The sequence below is a fragment of the Choristoneura fumiferana genome, chromosome 15, assembly GCF_025370935.1.
Source record: "Choristoneura fumiferana chromosome 15, NRCan_CFum_1, whole genome shotgun sequence".
Lineage (NCBI taxonomy): Eukaryota > Metazoa > Arthropoda > Insecta > Lepidoptera > Tortricidae > Choristoneura > Choristoneura fumiferana.
In genome coordinates, this window is record NC_133486.1 from 15,211,783 (window position 1) to 15,231,964 (window position 20,182).

Genomic DNA, 20,182 nt, shown 5'->3' on the forward strand with positions numbered 1-20,182 from the left:
GTTGTTAAAAACGTTGGTTTCATCCAGTAATGCGATTCATAGAACCACAGTAAATAAATAAATAACAAATAACTCAACTGGAGTGGATGGAGTTTCAGCAGTTTGTTTTGACAGACCGCCAAAGTTTAATACGAAATTTTCTATTAATATTAAGTTTAACGAAGCTTTAACTAAAATTATAATGAATTATTGAATCCACAAATAAAATGTCGAAAAGATTTTTTCCTCAACAACATGGAGAAAGAAAAAAGGCTAAACTTGATATTACCATATCGGATCACAACTTTCCTTTGAGTCAAAGTTCAGAGACGAAAAATGGTAAAGATTAATTAATATCGTAATTTACCTTATGAACTCCTTCTATTATAAATTACTTTATAAATCGGTTGACATATTGGTAAAAATGAAATATCGTGATAGGTTATAATTTTGCTGTCTGGTTTTTTAAAGATGCAGACAATTGGGGTGATGATATTGAAGACGAGATGCTCCTTCAGGCTAGCCAGGCATGTGAGCAAGCATTCCACAACAACAGCACACTGCCCGACTTCAGCCTTTGCATGCAACCAGGAGCCACCAGCACTCAAATGTTCCCTCAACCAAGCACAAGCAAAGCAGAATTCCACTTCAAAAAACCCAGTATCAACTCCCCACAGCTAACATCAACTCATTTAAAAGACAAATGCACTCGAATATCATCCCCTCTGCCAGGTATGTCGGCAAGAATAACACAAGTAACAGATACCATGAAATTTAATGATGATTTAATATACAATGACAAAGTGTACAAAGGACAAGACTCAGACCATATTTACCGGCAGCTCTTGCAAATGCAGGAAGAGAATGCTAAACTTAAGTCAGAGAATGGTAAATTGTTGGATAAATGTGTCACCAAGGAAGGGGAGGCATCAATACTGCGGACCCAACTCAAGACCTGTCAGGTTGCTGTAGACAACGCTAGATTGGAGAAGATAAAAGCACAGGAGAAAGTACAAATGGAGTGGACAGAGAAGCTTTCCATTGTTAGTGGACAGATGCATGATTTGAGGACTCAGTTGGACTTTAAGGTAGGACTTTGGACGATTCATAGATCATCAGAAACAAGAAAAGACACTACAACGCAAAGTAAAAGGAACAACGATTTTAAATTTACCTAAAGCGCTTGTTGTTTTTATGCAATAAACACAATGCTTTGACGCACATCTATTCTAACAAATCACAATCCGCATAATCTATTACCAAACATGTGTTTGCCGCTGCGCTCACTGTGTAAGACAATGTTAGGTAATTAAATTACCTGCTGCAAATAGATGTGCGTCAAACGCATTGCTCTTAACATAACGTTTATCACTTAAAACAACCAAGCGCTTAAACAGTGCATTCAAAAACATATGTGGGTACATCCTTATACGAAAGGATAAATAAATAATAAAGTAATACATATCAATAGAAATAGACTACAATAATATAAAATAGCCTTAAATTTTGGATGGATTACTGTCTAAGTCAGTGCTGGGCAAAATACGGCCCGCGGGCAAAGTACGGCCCACGGGCCAACTCTGGCCCACGAGGAGATTTAATCTGGCCTGCTGACGTTCCTTCAAAGTAAATAGCACCTACCTATATGGCCTGCAATCATAATATAATTTAATTATTTGGCAAAAACAAAAAAAGTATAAAATAGAATCGTGTAATCTTGACCCTCCTCTTAAATATCTGAAACTTTCTGGCCCTCCATGAATAAGTTTGTCCACCACTGATCTAAGTATGTGAAATGATGATGAAGAATGACACCTTATAGTTTGTTAACTGCAGGGAGGTTCATTTATATTTCAACTTTTATTTATTTTTAATTTGATTTCATTTTATAATATGTGCATACTCTGTACCAAATACCTGTAAATTAAAGTTTATTATTATTATTAAAGAGCTAACAATAGGGATTATGATATGAGGTAATACTAAAGATATTTCTTTTCAGAATCTAGAAATAATAAGCATCAAAGAGAAATGCAAGATGCTGGAGTCGTCCAAAGTGAAGCTGACACAGGTCACTGTGCCCAGTAATGACATATCCTCAAGGTAATTGAGTCTTTTTTTTTTATCACTGTCAAACAATATCACACAACAGGTATGGTGTACAAAGGCCCTTGTAGACTTAAGAAGAAAATAAGCATTAAATTTATGATCTGGGGCAATTACATTTACATGAATTAATGCAATGTACAATGACTCTTTAAACGTCATATAAAAGGTGAGAAATGGGTGCTCTTTTCGCAGAGTTATCTCTTCCAGGAAACCTTTTGTAACATTAAGGAGAAATGTACATAATTGTACATTGGATTGGATAAATATCTGAAAGTTTCACGTTTTCGTTTGGTTATTCAAAATTCTGTCATCTAATATGTGATGTACCATCATAGCCCCTTGCAAAATTTAAATGGCCGCGCCAAACTGACAGTAACAGTACTTACTATTTATAATTGAAGTTTCTTTATTGAAAAAGTAGACAAGTTGGAAATCCAAGAGTGAGGCCGTCCCACTACAACAACACTACAACAAGCTAACAATATAATTTTATGATATAACTAGCTTTTGCCCGCGGCTTCGTCCGCGCCTAACTCGGTTATCGCGCGCTGTTCCCTCGGGACTGTGCATTTTTCCGTGATGAAAAGTAGTTATGTCACTCTCTGGCCCATCTATCTCTATGCCAAAAATCACGTCGATCCGTCGCTCCGTTTCGACGTGAAAGACGGACAAACACACACACTTTCGCATTTATAATATTAGTATAGATTTTTTTGTAATCTATTCCATTATGCTAAAACTGTGTGTTGTCTGTCATTCTAGTCACAGACACAGCATAAGCTCGACATACAACGCGCCTGCTTCCCAGCGAAGGCTGAAGATGACCTCCAGCAGCGCCCAAACTGACAGCAGAGCTCATTTCTTGAACCTCAACAAAACAAGTTTTAAAGGTATACCAAATATTTTCTTATACAAAGTGTCTCTAAATTCGTCCCAAATATTACAGCAGGATGGGAGAGGCCAATGTCCAACAGTGAACGTCCTATGGCTAATATGATGATGATTACAGGGGATCCTGTCGACTGCCATAATTTTATAAGTCATAGTCATAATGTAATGTTTGTCATAATTTTATTGTTAGTCATAAAAAAAAAACCCGTGGAAACTAAGTATACATTTTTCATAATTTTTTAAATGGTCACCCTGTAGAACTCTATAGGTTAGGTTAGGTTTGTTTTATAACAATTCTGAGAAATAAATGGTTTCAGTTATGTCAAACATTACATTATGACTAACAATTTTCTACCAGTCGGTATAGGCCTATGCGCGTCGCGTATTAACGCGCTTTTGTATTGATACGAGTGCACGCCACACGCACGCGAGTCATACGCAGCTTATAGACTTGTATGTACACACCTACATTCTCTTTATTCTTGTTTTCGAAGAGCAATGACGATATAAACCACAGATATAGATTATAGATTAATCTATATCTGTGATATAAACTAAACACATTACCGGCGCTGGCTCTCGAGCCGGCATTATGCTCAGGTGGGTCCGTTTCGTGCTAGTTGTTTGTCTACATTGTTTCCTCGTTTGTCTCTCGTTTCTGTAATTCACGCGACTGATTCATGTACAGTCGAGTTCATAAACTTGTGAGCAAAAATTCAATCAAAAATATCTGAACACGCTTCTATGTCGTTAACAATAGAGTCGTGTTCATATATTTTTGATAAAATGTTTGCCCACATGTTTATGAACTCGACTGTACCAGGGTGTAATGTAACCTTTGTGCTACTAATGTCATGTTGACATACCATACTTTGGTCAAGGAAGTCATAGTAAAATTGATTATTAAAAAGTTCCACCCTGGTACAGTCAAGTGCAAAGATATCAACACGGCCAAAGTTACAAAAATATGTATACACGACCTTAATTAAGTCCATAATGTTGTGTATACATATTTTTGTAACTATAATAGCCGTATCTTTGCACTCGACTGTACATGAATCAGTTTGTTCGACTGTACGTACTGCGCAATTTCTTGGATGTATAAATAAAAGATATAAATGGACTTGGGATAACAGCAATAACATAACATGACCTCCCCAGCCCCGTCGAAACTGATGCCGATCCTTCCGCTGATACTGGAGCCAACGTCCGAGCAGCCTTCCCTCCTGGAGCATAACGATAAGCTGCGAACAGACCGCGACGACTTCCCGCGCAGCTGCCGAGTGCTCGGCGCGTTCCACCGACTCCCGGCCACACCGAGCGTGAGGAGGCAACAGTCTGACTGTAAAGTTAGCATCGGATGCCTGCAGGAGGACCTAACCTGCATGGCCAATGGGACGGGTTTGGAGGAGAGGTTGGATAAGGTGGGTGTTGTTATATTCCCATAACATTAATCATCATTATATCATTCATAAGTGCTTGCTTGTTTATAATGAATTGACGATCTTTAACAGTTTGATTGTATTCTATTATGTCCTTAAGTGCATAATCATCAGTTAAAACTATTTTAAAATGAACGGAAAGATAAGATAAAATAGCTAATTGAAATAACGGGGTCCACATTGACTCTCATAAAAATCTTATTCCTATTTTTTATTTTACTACCGATTTGTGTTCACAATAATCACTCTTCATAAAAAAAAATCTCATACTTTTTTTTGTTCATAAAACAATAAATATATGTATAAAGCAGATGTTTGATTATTTACATTATGAATTTCAATAATGCGGATAAATAACACTTATGATTAAGAAATATAAGAGAACAAATATTAGTATAACAAAATTATGAATATTGACGTTATGAATTAGATTGATTAGGAGTTTCGATCGTTAGTATAATAAAATATATGAAAATCAATATTAGTAAGAAGAAGGTTTATGAATAGTTATATTATGAATTCCGATGATTATGAGTTTCGATCGTTAGTACTAAAAAAAATATGAAGAGTGATCATTATGATGTAAAATGGTATGAGAAAAATTTTCGGACTTCCGATAATAGGACTTAAAAAGTTATGTGAAAAAATGCGCACCCGAAATAACGACTATTATTTATCAGAAGTTCATTTTAAATAAAACTTTCTTGGCAGATAATATTTTTTTAAATTAAATGTGTCGTAGACAAGCAGCTTCATGGAAAAGCATTATCTGGGAACGAGTATTTATTTTAAAATGCACTTTCTGCTCTAGACCATAAAGTCGTTATTTCAATGAACTATTTTATTTTACAATAGAATATGGCTTTGTTCGAAAGGTGGGCAGTTAACGAAATCGGGACACCTCAAAAAATTCATATTGTTATAAAATATATATCGTTCCAGATAGTGAAAGCAACATCGGCGTCTCTAACCTCGGTGTTATGCGAGCTGCGAGCGGTGGCGTCCCGCGCCACGACGGCCTTCCTGCGGCAAATGGACGAGCGCTATATCGCGGCAGCTGCCACCTACCTGTGTGTGACGCGACACACTCTGCTCGCTGCCCGGTAACATATTATAGGGTGCCCCTTATATTTCGTATAACGTTAACACGTTCGGCCCCGGCAATGATCCACTTAGCTCTTACGCTATGCCTACGCCTATCCCACAGCAGTCACTTCTATGCCAGTGACTCATACGTGTCACAGACGTAAGGCAGTTGTCTCCCCGCCAGCGAGGAAACGATTGGCTATAGACTATTTTCTCGCTCAAGAAACGAACAAAAGATATAAGATCCTGTGTGAGTAAAAGAGACACATATATTAATAGTTGATCGCTGGCTGTTCACACTGTCGGCGAGAACTCGCTCTTACATCTTTTGTCGCAGCGACAAGAGCTGTAAAACTCGCTGAGCTATAGATACTCGCTCAGCGATGTCAGCTTGGCGGCCGCCCCGCACGAGCGAGTCGAGTGGAGCGAGTAATCGCCCGTCGCACGCGAACACTCGCTTACAGCCAGCGACAAAACTACACTCGCTTCTCGCTGCTCACCCACTCGTTTCTAGTTACTCGCTCTACTCGCTTCTCGCTCATCGTCGGCGGTGGGACAAGTGCCTAATACATTCATGTCGTGTCAAAATAATTCGTACCTCCTAAAGGCTGGCATAGCTTAAGTTGCCGGAGCCGAATGCGATCCCACAGCAGTCACAAATACGTGTCACTGGCATAGGAGTAAGAACTAAAAAGTCACAGACGTTGTCACTGGGGCCGAAAGTGTTAATTGTCATAAAATTAATTCGCACGGCAGATTTGCCATAATATAATTGTGAGATTGAATTGGCATAATAATAAAAAAAGCATAACGCTTATTCACCAAAATAGTGAGTTTGTTTTATTGATAAAATGCGTAACATAACGTTACGAACTATAACTTTGATTGTTATAAAATTAATTCCCATAATTTTACAAAGTGAATGAATTAGATGAGATAGGGCGAGGCAGGGCAGGGTGGTGTTGTAAGTTTAGCGCCAATGTATTTCTGTTTCTCTGTGTGTGGCGTTGTAGCTCTAAAACAGCTGGACCGATTTTAATGCGCTTTTTTTCGCTCCAAAGCGAGTGATGCGGTGGTTCGTAGCTTGTTTCATATTAATCGGGTCAGCCATTGACAATGTAGGGGGTTTTAAATTTTCTAAGTTGTTTAGGTTATTTACTCATCATGTTTCAGAGCATTATACAAAGAAGAACAAGCGATACTCGCGCGTCGGATGGTCGCCATATTAGCCTACATACTCGATCCTACCACGAGGATAGTTCCCGAGGAGGTGCTGAAGAAGCAAACTGCCAGAAGTGCGGACGGACTAATGAATCTGATCAACGATATCTGCACTTTACTGGATACTGCTGTGAGTTTTATGATTTTCAACCACGTGACGTTTAGACGTGAGTATAACAAACAGGTACACACAAACTTTCACATTTATAATATTAGTAGGATAGTTAAGATAAATAAAATGACACACACACACGCACGCACTAAACAGGCATTAAAACACCATAATAAAATGACAAACAACAACGTACTCAACAGTCATTCAAATTCAAGGAAAAGTACGTTAAAAAATTAGTAATCGTTAGTTCATAGTTTACTAACCTACCCCTAAACTGTTTTAATTTTAAACAACTTGCCTTGTGTTCTGTGTTTTCAAATTGCCGCATCCAGTTATTTTCTAATTCTGTTTACGCATAAATCGCTGGCGCATAGATCTGCGATGCCGACTTGTGCTAATCGTCTTACCTCCATAGCTTAAGTTTAATGTACCCACTTTTGTTTCATTTATTGTTATTTTTTAAGTATCTGCTACTGTACGCTAATTATTTTTTGTAAATGTAGTGTTTCTCATGTAAGTGAATTGTTATAATTCTTTATGAGAATAAAGTTCTTAAACCAGAACCACCATACAGATAGCTCTTGGTATGAGCATTTATTAGGTACATGCACCAGCATTATAATCTGCCACAGTGGAGCGTGCAAAAATGACTGACACGTCCTTCCGGCCCTAGAAATAGAGTTGTATCAGATATTTATGCACGCTTGTTATGTCAGATATTGGTGCTGGTGACTGTATATTAAGCATGCTCCATCTTAGACTGCGTTTATTCACCAATGATGTGTTGCGAGAAATGTGTTTTTCATGAGCCAATAGGAACGCTTCATTTCCAAACTAACTATTTTCCAGACCAGCGCTGGGAATCGAACCCAGGTCCTCAGCAATCCGTGCTTTGTGCTATAAAACCTACACCACTGCTGGACAGGAGTCTAGACACCAACTTTCTCTGTGATGCACAGTATTCGGCTTGCTTTTTTTCTACTACGCTATTTAAGCAGCAGCACTAGCGTCATCATTTTTCGCTCTAATCGAGAGACGTTCTCTTTCACGCTTCATTCATTCAATTTTCAAGCGATTCTATTGGTTCATGAAAAACGCATTTCTCGCAATCTCTGGTGGAAACGGAGCCTAAGTCCAAATCTCGTACCATCAGGCGTGATTGTGGTCAAGCGCAGCCTATTTCGTGTGAAAAAAACTTTTGGGTTCAAATCCAGACTCGCACCTCTTGAATTTTTCGAAAGTTCCTGTCGAAAACACATTTGAAATTTAATTACGCTGAAGGAAGGCTCACAACCTGCGAAGTGATTCAATGATGTGTGTCTTCATCATCATCATCATCATGCCAGCCTATACACGTCCCGCTGCTGCGCAAAAGCCTCTCCTGGCTCGGGTTTGGGGCCTAACGTGTGACCCAGCCCTCGGCTCGCGTTAAAATTGTGGCCCAAGCCCTCCAATTCAGAGAAGAGGCCTGTGCCCTGTAGTGGGATGTATATAGGGCGTAAACGGTAGAATACAATGAGCAAATCAGTTAAAGCGTACAGTAAAATTAACTTTATACCTATATCGTAAAGTTCTAATTATGTTACAGACTCAAAAGAAACTCATGCATTTCCGACGACACTGATTTTTGATACAAAACTTGGAATTATGGCATTTTCTCTTGTATTCGTATTCCGTAGTATTACCAGTACAAAATCTTCTGAAGAATCGCGTTTTGACAAGTCATAAAAAATAATGTCAATGGATTAATGTAAAATTTATGCATTTATACATGGACTCACAATGGTTTTTTTTCACAGTCATGCGCGACCTTCTACAGCGGCCTCCTGTGTTCCATAACCCATCTGCTAGAGACCCTCCCGCCTAACCCTCTCGCCGCCGGCATAGTGAAGACGATCGTGGCGTGCCGGCCGATGCCATTCGCGCTTTGCCGGCTGCTGGCCGTGCTAAGGAGACTAGCGGCGGACGGGTTAACCATTTGTGTTAGAAGCGGGAACATGAGGGTTGATTTTGAGCAAGGGGTGCTTTTGTATAGAAAAGGTATGAAATATTTGTTTGTAACAGGGTTTGCCAACCTATCCATAGAGCGAGGATTATAAATGAAAATTACAGTGGAAAGGAAAAATTACTAAAACGCCAAAATGTTACTTTTGGGAAATGATTTAAAAAAAAACATGTCTCAAAAGTAGGATTTTGGCGGTTTAGTACTTTTTCGTTTCTGCAGTCGAAAAATCATTTTTCCATTTTTAGTTCGATCTGCTATGTAAAAGCTTGTTTTTAGTGTTTTTTACTATGATCATTGCTATTAATTGTTATTTAAAGAAAGAATGTTTTTTTTTGGTTCCATTAGTACCACCACCTGACATAATAAATAACAAATAAGACTAAAACGCTAAAACAATGCAATGCACGTATTTCGCCCCCTTAACGTTTTCCTTTAGCTGGTATACGGTTAATGAACTATCAGGTTAGTAGTTTGGTTGGTAATGCGAGCATAGTAAAAAAATTACAACTAGACAATGAAATCCAGTTATTTTTTTTATACTTAATAGAAATTACGAACATCCGGACCGGGCAAAGTGGCGTGAAAATGAAGAGGCCTTTACTCAGCAGTGGGTGGGTGTGGGCTGATTTGATTGATTGATTGATTAACGAATAAACTTCGCCAAATTGCAAAACAGTTTGTTAGCGAATACTCTTTGTTTTTTCATGTACTTAAAATATTTTTTCTAACAAAAATGTATTCTAATGTATTGCTTCACAGACTCGGTAAAATATCTCTTATTTACAAATACAAATACAAATAACTTTATTTCGCTTGAAATATGGCACAAGAGGTGTTAATTAAAGATAATATTGGTTCACATATTTCACCATCATCTGGCATGCAAAATGTCATAAATTACAATTCTTATTTTTATATAATAATCAAAATGTCACCTGATTTATTATTGATCAAAAGAAGAAAAGTATTCGGTAACTGAGTAGAAACCCTTTAACACAAGCCAAGCTTTAAGTTTTTGCTTAAACATTTTCAAAGGCAATTGTTTCATACCACTACTTAGTCTATTATATATTTTAATTGCCATACAAAAAGTGCTTCGACCATACAGAGCAGAGTTATTTGAATTCATAATCATTTGTTCTAGATTCCTGTCACTTCCATGTGTTACTGAAGCAAGTGGAAGTGGCGTTGAAATGCATCGAAAAGCAGAACTTGGTTCATGAAGCGCTGACAAATACACAGAACTTACTGGCGTTCTGTAACAATTATAGCCCTCATATTAATATGGATCACGATAATAGGTGAGCTATACATATAACCACCTGAGACACACCATACAAATACTTTAAAAAAAATATCGAAGCAATTTGAATCTAATTGTTTCGGGAATATAATACAACTGACGTGGTGTAAAACAGTAGACAAACAAAAGATTTTTTAGTTTGTTAGGTACCATCAGCCAAATAAGTAGTCTTTTAATTTTGAATCAAGCTCCTATCAAATGCATAAGTCGATAAAGTTGAACTTTCAAGTTGACAGACACGTCTATTGGCATTATTGTCAACTTTAGGGTGGTAGACCACGTATTTGGCTGATGGTACAGTAGGGGTAGGAAAACCTTCGTCAGTTATTAAATTGATTCCTTTACAAAGTCTTAGTACGTTTTGAAACCAAAGTACTAAGTAGACAAGTGCATTTCAAAGTATACTTACTTGACATGATAACAAGGGTCAAAATTGTATACACCTCTAACATATATCTAGTTTCATATCAATACAAAACCATTTTAATAAACAACTTCGTAAAAGTTTAAATCAAATAATGTTCTATTTAATTGTCAGTGTTTGGTAGGGTTGCTATGGTCACCTGATTATGTTTAGCAGTTTGACAGGTTGACGCAGTATGTCCTACTCAATCAGTAAAGCAGATTAGCGCTCATACTGAGCAAAGGAAAATAGATCTTAGGGTGACGAACTTTTTTTACTCCGACTGTACATAGTCATAGAACCATAATTCCCTTGAACTTATTGTTTTTTGTTTCAGGTGCGATTGTCAACTTGTGCTCATGCAAGTCGTCGTATACGCCCTGAGAATCTGTTCCGTTATGATGGACGAATGCAAGCCGACAGATGGTAAGGAAGAGTGCATCGTAAGGCTGCGTTTCCACCAGAAATGTGCAGGATGCGTTTGTATAAACCAATAGAAATGCTTCGTTTACCAAACCTCGCTCAGCGCAGCTCTAGTGGAAACAGCTCAGTGGAGCGAGAATAGTAAAAAGTAAAAAAAAAACTTGCAACACATCTTCGCCCATTATTAGTGACTTTTATAGATTTGTACTCCTAAAAATCATCATCATCACCATCCCAGCCTATATTCGTCCCGCTGCTGGGCACAGGCCTCCTCTCAGAACGAGAGGGCTTGGGCCGTAGTTCCCGCGCGGGCCCAGTGCGGATTGGGAACTCCACACACACCATTGAATTGCTTCGCAGGTTTGTGCAGGTTTCCTCACGATGCTTTCCTTCACCGTAAAAATACCCTAAAAATCATATTTTTAATATACTCTATATTTTTGCAGGTGGTAGGACCTTGTGCAAGGTCCGCCCGGATTGCTACCACCATCTTGCTCGCTAATCCTGCCGTGAAACAGCAGTGCTTGCACTGTTGTGTTTCGGCGTGGAGAGTAAGACAGCCGGTGAAATTACTGGCACTTGAGGTATCCCATCTTAGGCCTTTAGGTTGGCAACGCATCTGCAATCCCCCTGATGTTGCAGGTGTCTATGGGCGGTGGTGATCTCTTATCATCAGGAGAACCACCTGCTCGTTTGCGGAGTCGTTACCATGGCAACAAGCTACACTAAAAAGTTGATCGACCCATGTAAAGCCCAGTTTAGACTTGCAAGAAAAATCGTGCAAGTGGCATTACATTGCGAGGCGGTAAAGCCAACGAGTTTGTAGTGATCAATCGAGCACAGCAATGTAATGCTACTTGCACGATTTTCCTTGCAAGTCTAAACACGGCTTGATATGTGCGTCTCAAAGTGTTTGACTGTAACCATAATAAATAAAGCTATGTCCAGACAAGTTGCGGTGCGAGCTGACGGCGGCGTGCCGCGGCGGCATACTGCTGCTGCACCGCGGCGCCTCCCGCGACGTCGAGTTGGCCGCGCAGCTGGGCCTCGCCGAGGGACACTTCATGGAGTTCTGCGAACGACTCAAGAGGCATCCACACGACGAGCTTTACGGTGCGAAAGCGATTATAATTCTTAGGGGCTGTTTCACCGCCCGTTGATTAATTTTGACTGACGGATAAATGTGATGCCGTCTCCGTTTATTCGAACAAAACAAACAAAGACGGCATGACATTTATACGTCAGTTAAAATTAATCAATGGGTGGGGAAACCGCCCCTTAGTTTTATAAACTAGCTGCGTGTCCGCGTATTGATGTATAAATCGAAAAATTAGTTAATTAAAAAAAAAGTGGAATTGTGCCCTTGTTATTCTAGCATATATATGTAATTGATATAGAACAAAAACAACAAAACAATCTTATTGTTGTTGTAGGTATTGTAGTGTCTTACTACGGGAAGGAGAGCGTTGGTGGGGTTTCTTATCTATGCAGCCTTGTCTTAGCCATTTTTATAAAGCCAGGAGAGAAGGATGCATTAATTAGGTATCTCGTTAAGCTCTGCGGGGTCAGTCTTTTGTTGATTCTCATTGGTTTCTTACTTAACTGATCCTGGCTCTTTTCATTATATTTTGTCCTGGAAGGGCCTACTCCGAAATTCAAAAATCGAAGTTCGTGTCCGTCCCTCTGACACTTGTCTTATACTATTTAATACGAGAGTGAGAGGGACGGTACGATACAAACTTCGATTTTCGAATTTCGGAGTAGGCCCTCTGATCATGGGGCAATAAATATTTATTGTAGACTTTTATATTCTCGTCTTAACCTCCTGCGGCCCACCATACAACAAAAATTGACATCGAAATTTTAATCTTAATGTCTCATAGATAAAGTTAAATTTATTTTTTGATAATTTGAATGATACAGAGAAAATGACACTTTATTCCTTTTTTTTTTCAAAAGATATAAATTCTATTGCTAATAATATGTACTAGTATTATCACTTTGAACCCCAGGAGGTTAACCCTTTTCCATGCACAGTGCATATAGCAACCACATAAATGTACACAAATATTAGACCTTGCTAAAATATAAATATGGTACAAAATCAATTGAAGTCGTTAAAAATATGATTCGTTATTAATTTCATCTGCCATAGGTAAACAATATAAAACTGTGATTCATTTTGTGGTAGCGTATCTAGATTCGCGGGGCCTGGAAAAGGATTAATCCCTGCATGACTGTCGATGTCAGAAGCGTATTACGTTCGACCGTTTTATTTCAGAAAACATGTTATTGGAGTTGGCGGGAACATTCCAGTGCGTGGCGGAGGACACGCCGCCATCTTACCAGAGACAAGCGTGGGTGAAGAGTTTTGCGGCCTGCTCTCTGGCCGACTGAACTTACTCTGTGTAATGAACTGTATATATTCTTGTAAATAATTGTACATTGGAAAATAAACTATTTTAGAATGACGCGTGTAGTTTTTAATAATATTTTCGTCATAAATTATTTCTATAGCATAAGAGTTCAGTAAAATATTACAATCCAAGTAAGACCGGGTTTGGTTTAGTAAACTTGCCTTGTTAGTGTGTGTCAAAATGTTGCAAGTTGAATTTAACTCGCTTCCAGTAGTCAGATTTACTTGAAACTCGGTGTCGTATGTAGGTTTGACAATGCAGTTACAGCTAACAAAATGCACCTACCTACAGTCAGCAAAAATGGTATTTTATCAATAATCAAGAAAAAAATCTTGATAGCTTCCCATTTAAAAACTATGAATATCAAGCCAGAAAATCAGTATAAGTATTTGCATAAAAACAAGTACCATATTTGAAAGTTTATTTTAAATAAGAAATAAATAAAGTCTAGCACAATAAGTCTATATAAATAGGAATGCAGAAATACTTAAGAATCACATCAATTCATTGCTAACATTAGATTCCAACATCGATCAAATATTTATATATGTATACCTACCTACCTAGTGCCATCCACGAAGACGCGTGATTTTGTCAAAATTAGCCATTAATGACATTGTAATAAGAACCACGGCACGCGTCATCGTGAATGACTCTACCTATATATCTCTTAAACATCGACAAGAAATATTAACAAAGATAACAAAACAAGACCCACTTTTAAGTACTAAGTTTGGGTTTTGTCGGTAAATATCGAATCTGCGACAGAACTCATCAGTAATTTCCTATCAAAAGCCAATATGCCTATTCAGTTTAGTTTGTAGTTATAGTATTTTACTTTTATTTCAGAAAATCTTTAAATAACGGCAAACAATGGCAATAAGTCCTACTTTGTAACATTAATGTTAAGTTATGCTTATCTGATTTATGTAAATATTTTAATGCCGACAGGGAAACAACAGATATTGTACAGCAAGCAAGAATCTGTATTCTGTACCATGGTAATAAACAACTTCAAAATATTCAAATTATATGAACGCAAAATCAAAAAATACTTAACTTTAGTCATGACTTAGTTAACGTCAAAGAGAATTCTAATTTACAGATGCGTAACGAACTAAAATTCGCCACGGAAAATAACTTATTGTGCGGCGTTAGTCAACGCAAATTTTAGTCAATTACCCAACCTAATCTACACGTAAACTGACCAAAAATAAATAGAAAATAGAGGTCCTCGAAAAGTATGAGAAACAAACTAAACATCTAGACTTAAATTATCTTTGTTTCCTCATACTTCTTCAGCATACTTATGGTCAATTTACCAGCCCAATGTTATCACGGTTTGACAGTGGTCACCACAGTCTGCACCGTGGGTGCCACATGCACGCTTGGCACATGGAAAAAGTACAGCATAAAGCCTGCAGCGAGCAGAAAATGGAATCCTATGATAGATCCTATTAGGAGGAGACTGTATCTGGATTTTTTCAAAGCGGGCATCAGCCAGAATATCAGGACCGCTCCGGAGACCAGGGCAGCCATGAGGACGAACAGCCACTGGAGCCAGGACACTTGGATGGTCCAGAGGATGGCCACAGGAATGTAGATGGACAGAGAGTAGCCGTATAGACAGAACAGCGACATCATTGTCGGCGTTGGAGAAGCCTGTAACAAATAAAATTAAATGGATTTAAAGATATAAATATTTCTAGGATATATTGAGCCTATCATGTGCAAAAATGTAATAATCTTCCTGTTGTTTTTATCCCTATCCAGATCTTTCTGGATGGGGATAAAAAAAAGTCTCTAAATGACTTCAAACACATCAAGTTTTCCTTCAGTATTTCCTGTCATATTTCATCATGATTGTTTTTTTTTTTTGGAGTCTTTGTATTTTTTATTTCAACTCCAAATTTGTTACTTTTACGGGTATCCCAGCGCTGTCTCTCTTTTTCTGTGCATCCATGTCTCAGTTTGTATTTTCGATATATTTCATCATCATCCAGAGGAATGGGTAGGTATGGAGGTTTTTTTATTAATAGATATAGTATTTTGTTTTTATATTACTAGATACAGGAACTTCTTTATAATTTATTAACCAACTTAAAAAAGGAGGTCATCAATTCAGTTATTTTTTTCCATTATTAGCTACAGATTAAAAATTCTAAATGATGATTTATAAATGACTAGGCATACTTAAGAGCGTTTATTCGTGCTGAGCTGGCAACGTTGCATTTTTGTTAGCTTTTCTCGATTATAACATAAAAATTGAATGAACATTGATAATGTTGTCTGATAGAACACTTCCTAATATATAAGTTAATGTGTCTAATAATTATTCGTTAAGTATAGACTTTTATTTTCTTAAAAACCGGTCATAAACATTAATTCGTTTTTAAGGAATATAAAAGTGCCATGCCAAAAACCTCGTGCCATGGAATTCCCTAGCATTCATGAGCAACGTCGTGTCGTGTAGGGCACGTGACGCCACGTGAGTTAGCGCAAATTATTTCGTAAGCTAACCGCTAAATTTTAGCCACCCAACTACCTATGGCGCAGTCGAAAATGGCGAAATGAAGGGTTATGTTAAGAATATGATTCTCACATCCTTTGTATGTGTATATGGACGTATGCCAGTTTATTTTTTTACGGCTGCAAAATAATGTAGCAGGAAGAATTTCATGAAATTAATATTTCGATCAAATCGGATCGGATGCCTCCTTAAAATACCTATATTGTCAAGGTAACAAACAATCCTTAGAGCAAAGAGGCATACGACCACGGTGCTCGGTTATCCTCTGAAGTTTCTAGAAAGCCAAGAATACTTTCTTGTTTCATGATCATGACTATTAAGCTCATGCAATCAGTTTGTAAGTACAAAGTAGCAAAGAACAATTTTGTAGCTTACATAGATTGTGAGAATCAATCATTTCATTCATTATTACAATCAATCATACAGCATTTTAGATTCGGGAGTAGCAAACAAAATAATTTGCGCCAAGTCACGTGACGTCACGTGGCCTATACTATTACGCCGTTTCCCAGGAATGCTAGGGAATCCTATCGGACGAGCTACAAATTAGTATTTAAGAGCGTTTATACCTGCTGAGCTGGCAACGTTGCGTTTTTGTTAGTTTTTCTCGATAATTCCATAAAAATTGAATGAAAATTAAAAATGTGGTCTGATAGAACTCTTCTTCAAATATAAGGTAATGTGTCTACTCTAATAATTATTAGTGATAGACTTTTATAGTCTTTATACCCGACGGTTATCAGACCATATTTTTAATTTTCATTAAATTTTTATGGAACAATCGAGAAAAACTCACAAAAATGCAACGTTGCCAGCTCAGCAGGTATAAACGCTCTTAATTGCTTTGTAATGAAAGTTTTGGCGTGCGAAATTGAGTCTAATAATGTGGTAAATTAATGAAAACATGTTTACGGTTTACATTTGTTGCGTACTCACAGTTTGTTTCGTTCTATTTCTAATACTTGAATTCCTTCAAAATGATGAGCCACCACTAGAGCATGTATGTAATAGACTCCTTTAAATATACCTATAAATATATATACTATACGTGCATATTTTGTTTGTTTACGCTTATAAATATTGAATGCCTCTATCTAATTCAGGATTAGTTTAGTTTTCTTTTTTAACTGTTTTTTATTTTCTGTTTATTTTCGTGGCAATAAATGATTTCTTTCTTGCTTTACTTGCAAGTTGAGCCGCCTAACATACTAATCCCTTTAGGTCGACGAAAAAGTTAACCCCTATACCTAGGCCAACAAGAATTAGACAACAATATAATTATTATTAAGTCCAAATATCCAGACTTTTATATTCCTTAAAAACGAATTAATGAACGAATAATTATTGGAGTAGACACATTAACTTACATATTAAGAAGTGTTCTATCAGACAACATTATTAATATTTATTCAATTTTTATGGAATAATCGAGAAAAACTAACAAAAAAGCATCGTTGCCAGCTTAGCAGGAATAAACGCTCTTAACACCTAATGTGGAAAGTGCCACAAAAGAGCGAGTATCCGAAATCTGAATTATGAGGGTTGGCAGTTGCATTTATTCCTCTGATACACGACAGCACGACAACTTTGTGGCACAACGTAGAATGTAGCAGTTACTCTTTTGATGACTAGGTGGCGCTAAAGCCGCCACACGTACTGAGATGAGGCCATATTGTCTAACTAATACACTCGGTATCATAAATCATTTCAACCAGTTATTTCTGTCACACGGTGTGTAGGATCAGAGATGGTGAATCCGATCGCGAACACCAACCAGCGCGTTAGACAATACGGTTCCAGGACCAGGACTAAGTATTACAACAGGTTCGCAGCGCAGGTAGCAGGTGGCTATAGGTAGCTCAACCATTCTTAACGGCATTAAAATTCCAGAAAAACACGATGCTGGTCAAAGTCTATTGTTCTCTAATGGTTCACGCCGCTTACTTAAGGTAAGCTTATCGTAAATAATAAAATAATTAGCATTTCTAAAATTTAAGGTACTTAAATATATTGTATTAAGGATCACTGCCAGTTGTAAATTTTGGTTTATATTGTTCGCCCCTGGACTTTAGATTCAGAAAATTACGCTTCAAGTGGCAACCCGTTTTTACGTTATGATAACTAGATGGCTCTACTAGCGTCGCTACAGCTGGACTTTGAAAAATCATGTCAATTTGCCGTTAGAACTGGTATAAAGTCATACCCAGGACTTATCACGCAAGCAATAAAATTGTGTGCTTATTTAAATATAAATATGTATGTTAGTCTCTAAGGTATTTATTGTATGGGCCAAGTTGCCCGAAATAAATGAATTTATTATTATTATTATTAAGAAATAGTCATATATTTGAGTTTCTGTTTAAAAAAATTGTAATAAAATCTAACTCTTTTGAACAAAAACGCAAATAAGTATCTCAAAAACCTAGCTGAATCCAGCAAACATTATACCTACGACATTTTATATGTGTATATGGACGTATGCCAGTTTATTTGTTAACGGCTGCAAAAGACTAGCCCAAAGTATTTCATGAAATTAATATTTTGATCAAATCGGATCGGATGCCTCCTTAAAATACCTATATTGTTAAGGTAACAATCCTTAGAGCAAAGAGGCATACGACCACGGTTATCCTCTGAAGTTTCTAGAAAGTCTTTTCTTGTTTCATGATCATGACTATTAAGCTCATGCAATCAGTTTGTAAGTACAAAGTAGCAAAGAACAATTTTGTCGCATACATAGCTTGTGAGAATCAATCATTTCATTCATTGTTACAATCAATAATACAGTATTTTTATATATATAGTATAGTCACGTGGCTTATTCTAGTACGCCGTTTCCCAGGAATGCTAGGGAATCCTATCGGACGAGCTACAAATTAGTATTTAAGAGCGTTTATACCTGCTGAGCTGGCAACGTTGCATTTTTGTTAGTTTTTCTCGATTATTCCATAAAAATTGAATGAAAATTAAAAATGTGGACTGATAGAACTCTTCTTAATATATAAGGTAATATGTCTACCTACTCCAATAATTATTCGTGATAGACTTTTATATTCTTTAAACCCCACGGTTACTAGACCACATTTTTAATTTTCATTCAATTTTTATGTAATAATCCAGAAAAACTAACAAAAATGCGACGTTGCCAGCTCAGCAGGTATAAACGCTCTTAATTGCTTTGTAATTTAAGAAAGTTTTGGCGCGCGAAATGGAGTCCAATAATGTGGTAAATTAATGAAAACATGTTTACGGTTTACATTTGTTACGTACTCGCAGCTTGTTTCGTTCTATTTCAAATACTTAAATTCCTTCAAAATGATGAGCCACCACTAGGGCACTATGGACACTAGGCAACTGATAAACATACCTATATAGATAAATACTTAAATACATATGAAACATCCAAGACCTGAGAACAAACATTCGTATTATTCATACAAATATCTGCCCCGGCCGGGAGTCGAACCTGGGACCTCAAGCTTCGTAGACAGGTTCTCTAACCACTTGGCCATCCGGTCGTCGTCGGTTAAATCATACCCAGATATCTAGTTTGTGTATTTTCATAAACTGCAAATATGTCGTTTGTCATATATCTTATTCATCCCTAACAATTGCCCTAGCAATTGCAACATTCTTATGTACAATTATATTTTGTTTTGAAAAATAATATTCAACTTTGAAAATTTTCTAAAATTATGACCTGGACACAAACAGGAAAAAGTTACGAGTAAATAATAAGGGTAAAAGTGGTAAAACCCTACCTCAGTAGGTACTAATCGATTTGTTTGTTACTTCTGGATATTTGAACACAATAATAATTGTATCTATTGTTCTCTAATTTACTACTTGTTTCGCGTACCGTACGGGTTTTTGACCGTACATATACCAACTAAATGTTCAGGTATAAATTGTCTATTTGATATGTTTTAAAAGAAATATAGCGAGTCAATTCCATGCCTTATGAATTTAAATTCATTATGCAGCTCTTTAAATAGATGTGAAATGATATAATCAGTGTACCTAACTTATAAAACATGATTTAGTTCGTTTATCAAACCACTAGACTCAAGTTACTTGCCAAATTTTATTTTTAATTATAATACAATTAATTCTATAATAGTACCTTGTGCCATGGAATTCCCTAGGCCTAGCATTCATGAGCACCATCGTGTAGGCACGTGACGCCACGTGACGTGAGTTGGTGCAATTTATTTCTTTAGCTCTAACCGCTAAATTTTAGCCACCCAACTACCTATGG

The 20,182-nt window shown here is 37.2% G+C and overlaps 1 protein-coding gene across 1 annotated transcript; it reads left to right on the forward strand.

Annotated features, from left to right (window-relative positions):
• Positions 1-61: 61 nt before the first annotated feature.
• On the forward strand, positions 62-14,458 carry mus304 (mutagen-sensitive 304). The gene is made up of 12 exons (XM_074098162.1): positions 62-318; positions 451-1,067; positions 1,982-2,082; positions 2,851-2,978; positions 4,141-4,403; positions 5,364-5,524; positions 6,681-6,858; positions 8,643-8,883; positions 9,993-10,149; positions 10,892-10,980; positions 11,926-12,090; positions 13,259-14,458. Exons 1-12 carry the CDS (start codon positions 207-209, stop codon positions 13,372-13,374), a joined length of 2,328 nt encoding a protein of 775 aa, XP_073954263.1. The 5' UTR covers positions 62-206; the 3' UTR covers positions 13,375-14,458.
• Positions 14,459-20,182: the final 5,724 nt, after the last annotated feature.

Excerpts from the sequence above, each read along its gene's own strand:
- mus304 (XM_074098162.1), top strand. The coding sequence starts at position 207 with ATGTCGAAAAGATTTTTTCCTCAACAACATGGAGAAAGAAAAAAGGCT. Across the intron at positions 5,525-6,680 it reads CACACTCTGCTCGCTGCCCG|AGCATTATACAAAGAAGAAC; the intron begins GTAACATATTAT and ends ATCATGTTTCAG. Across the intron at positions 8,884-9,992 it reads GGTGCTTTTGTATAGAAAAG|ATTCCTGTCACTTCCATGTG; the intron begins GTATGAAATATT and ends CATTTGTTCTAG.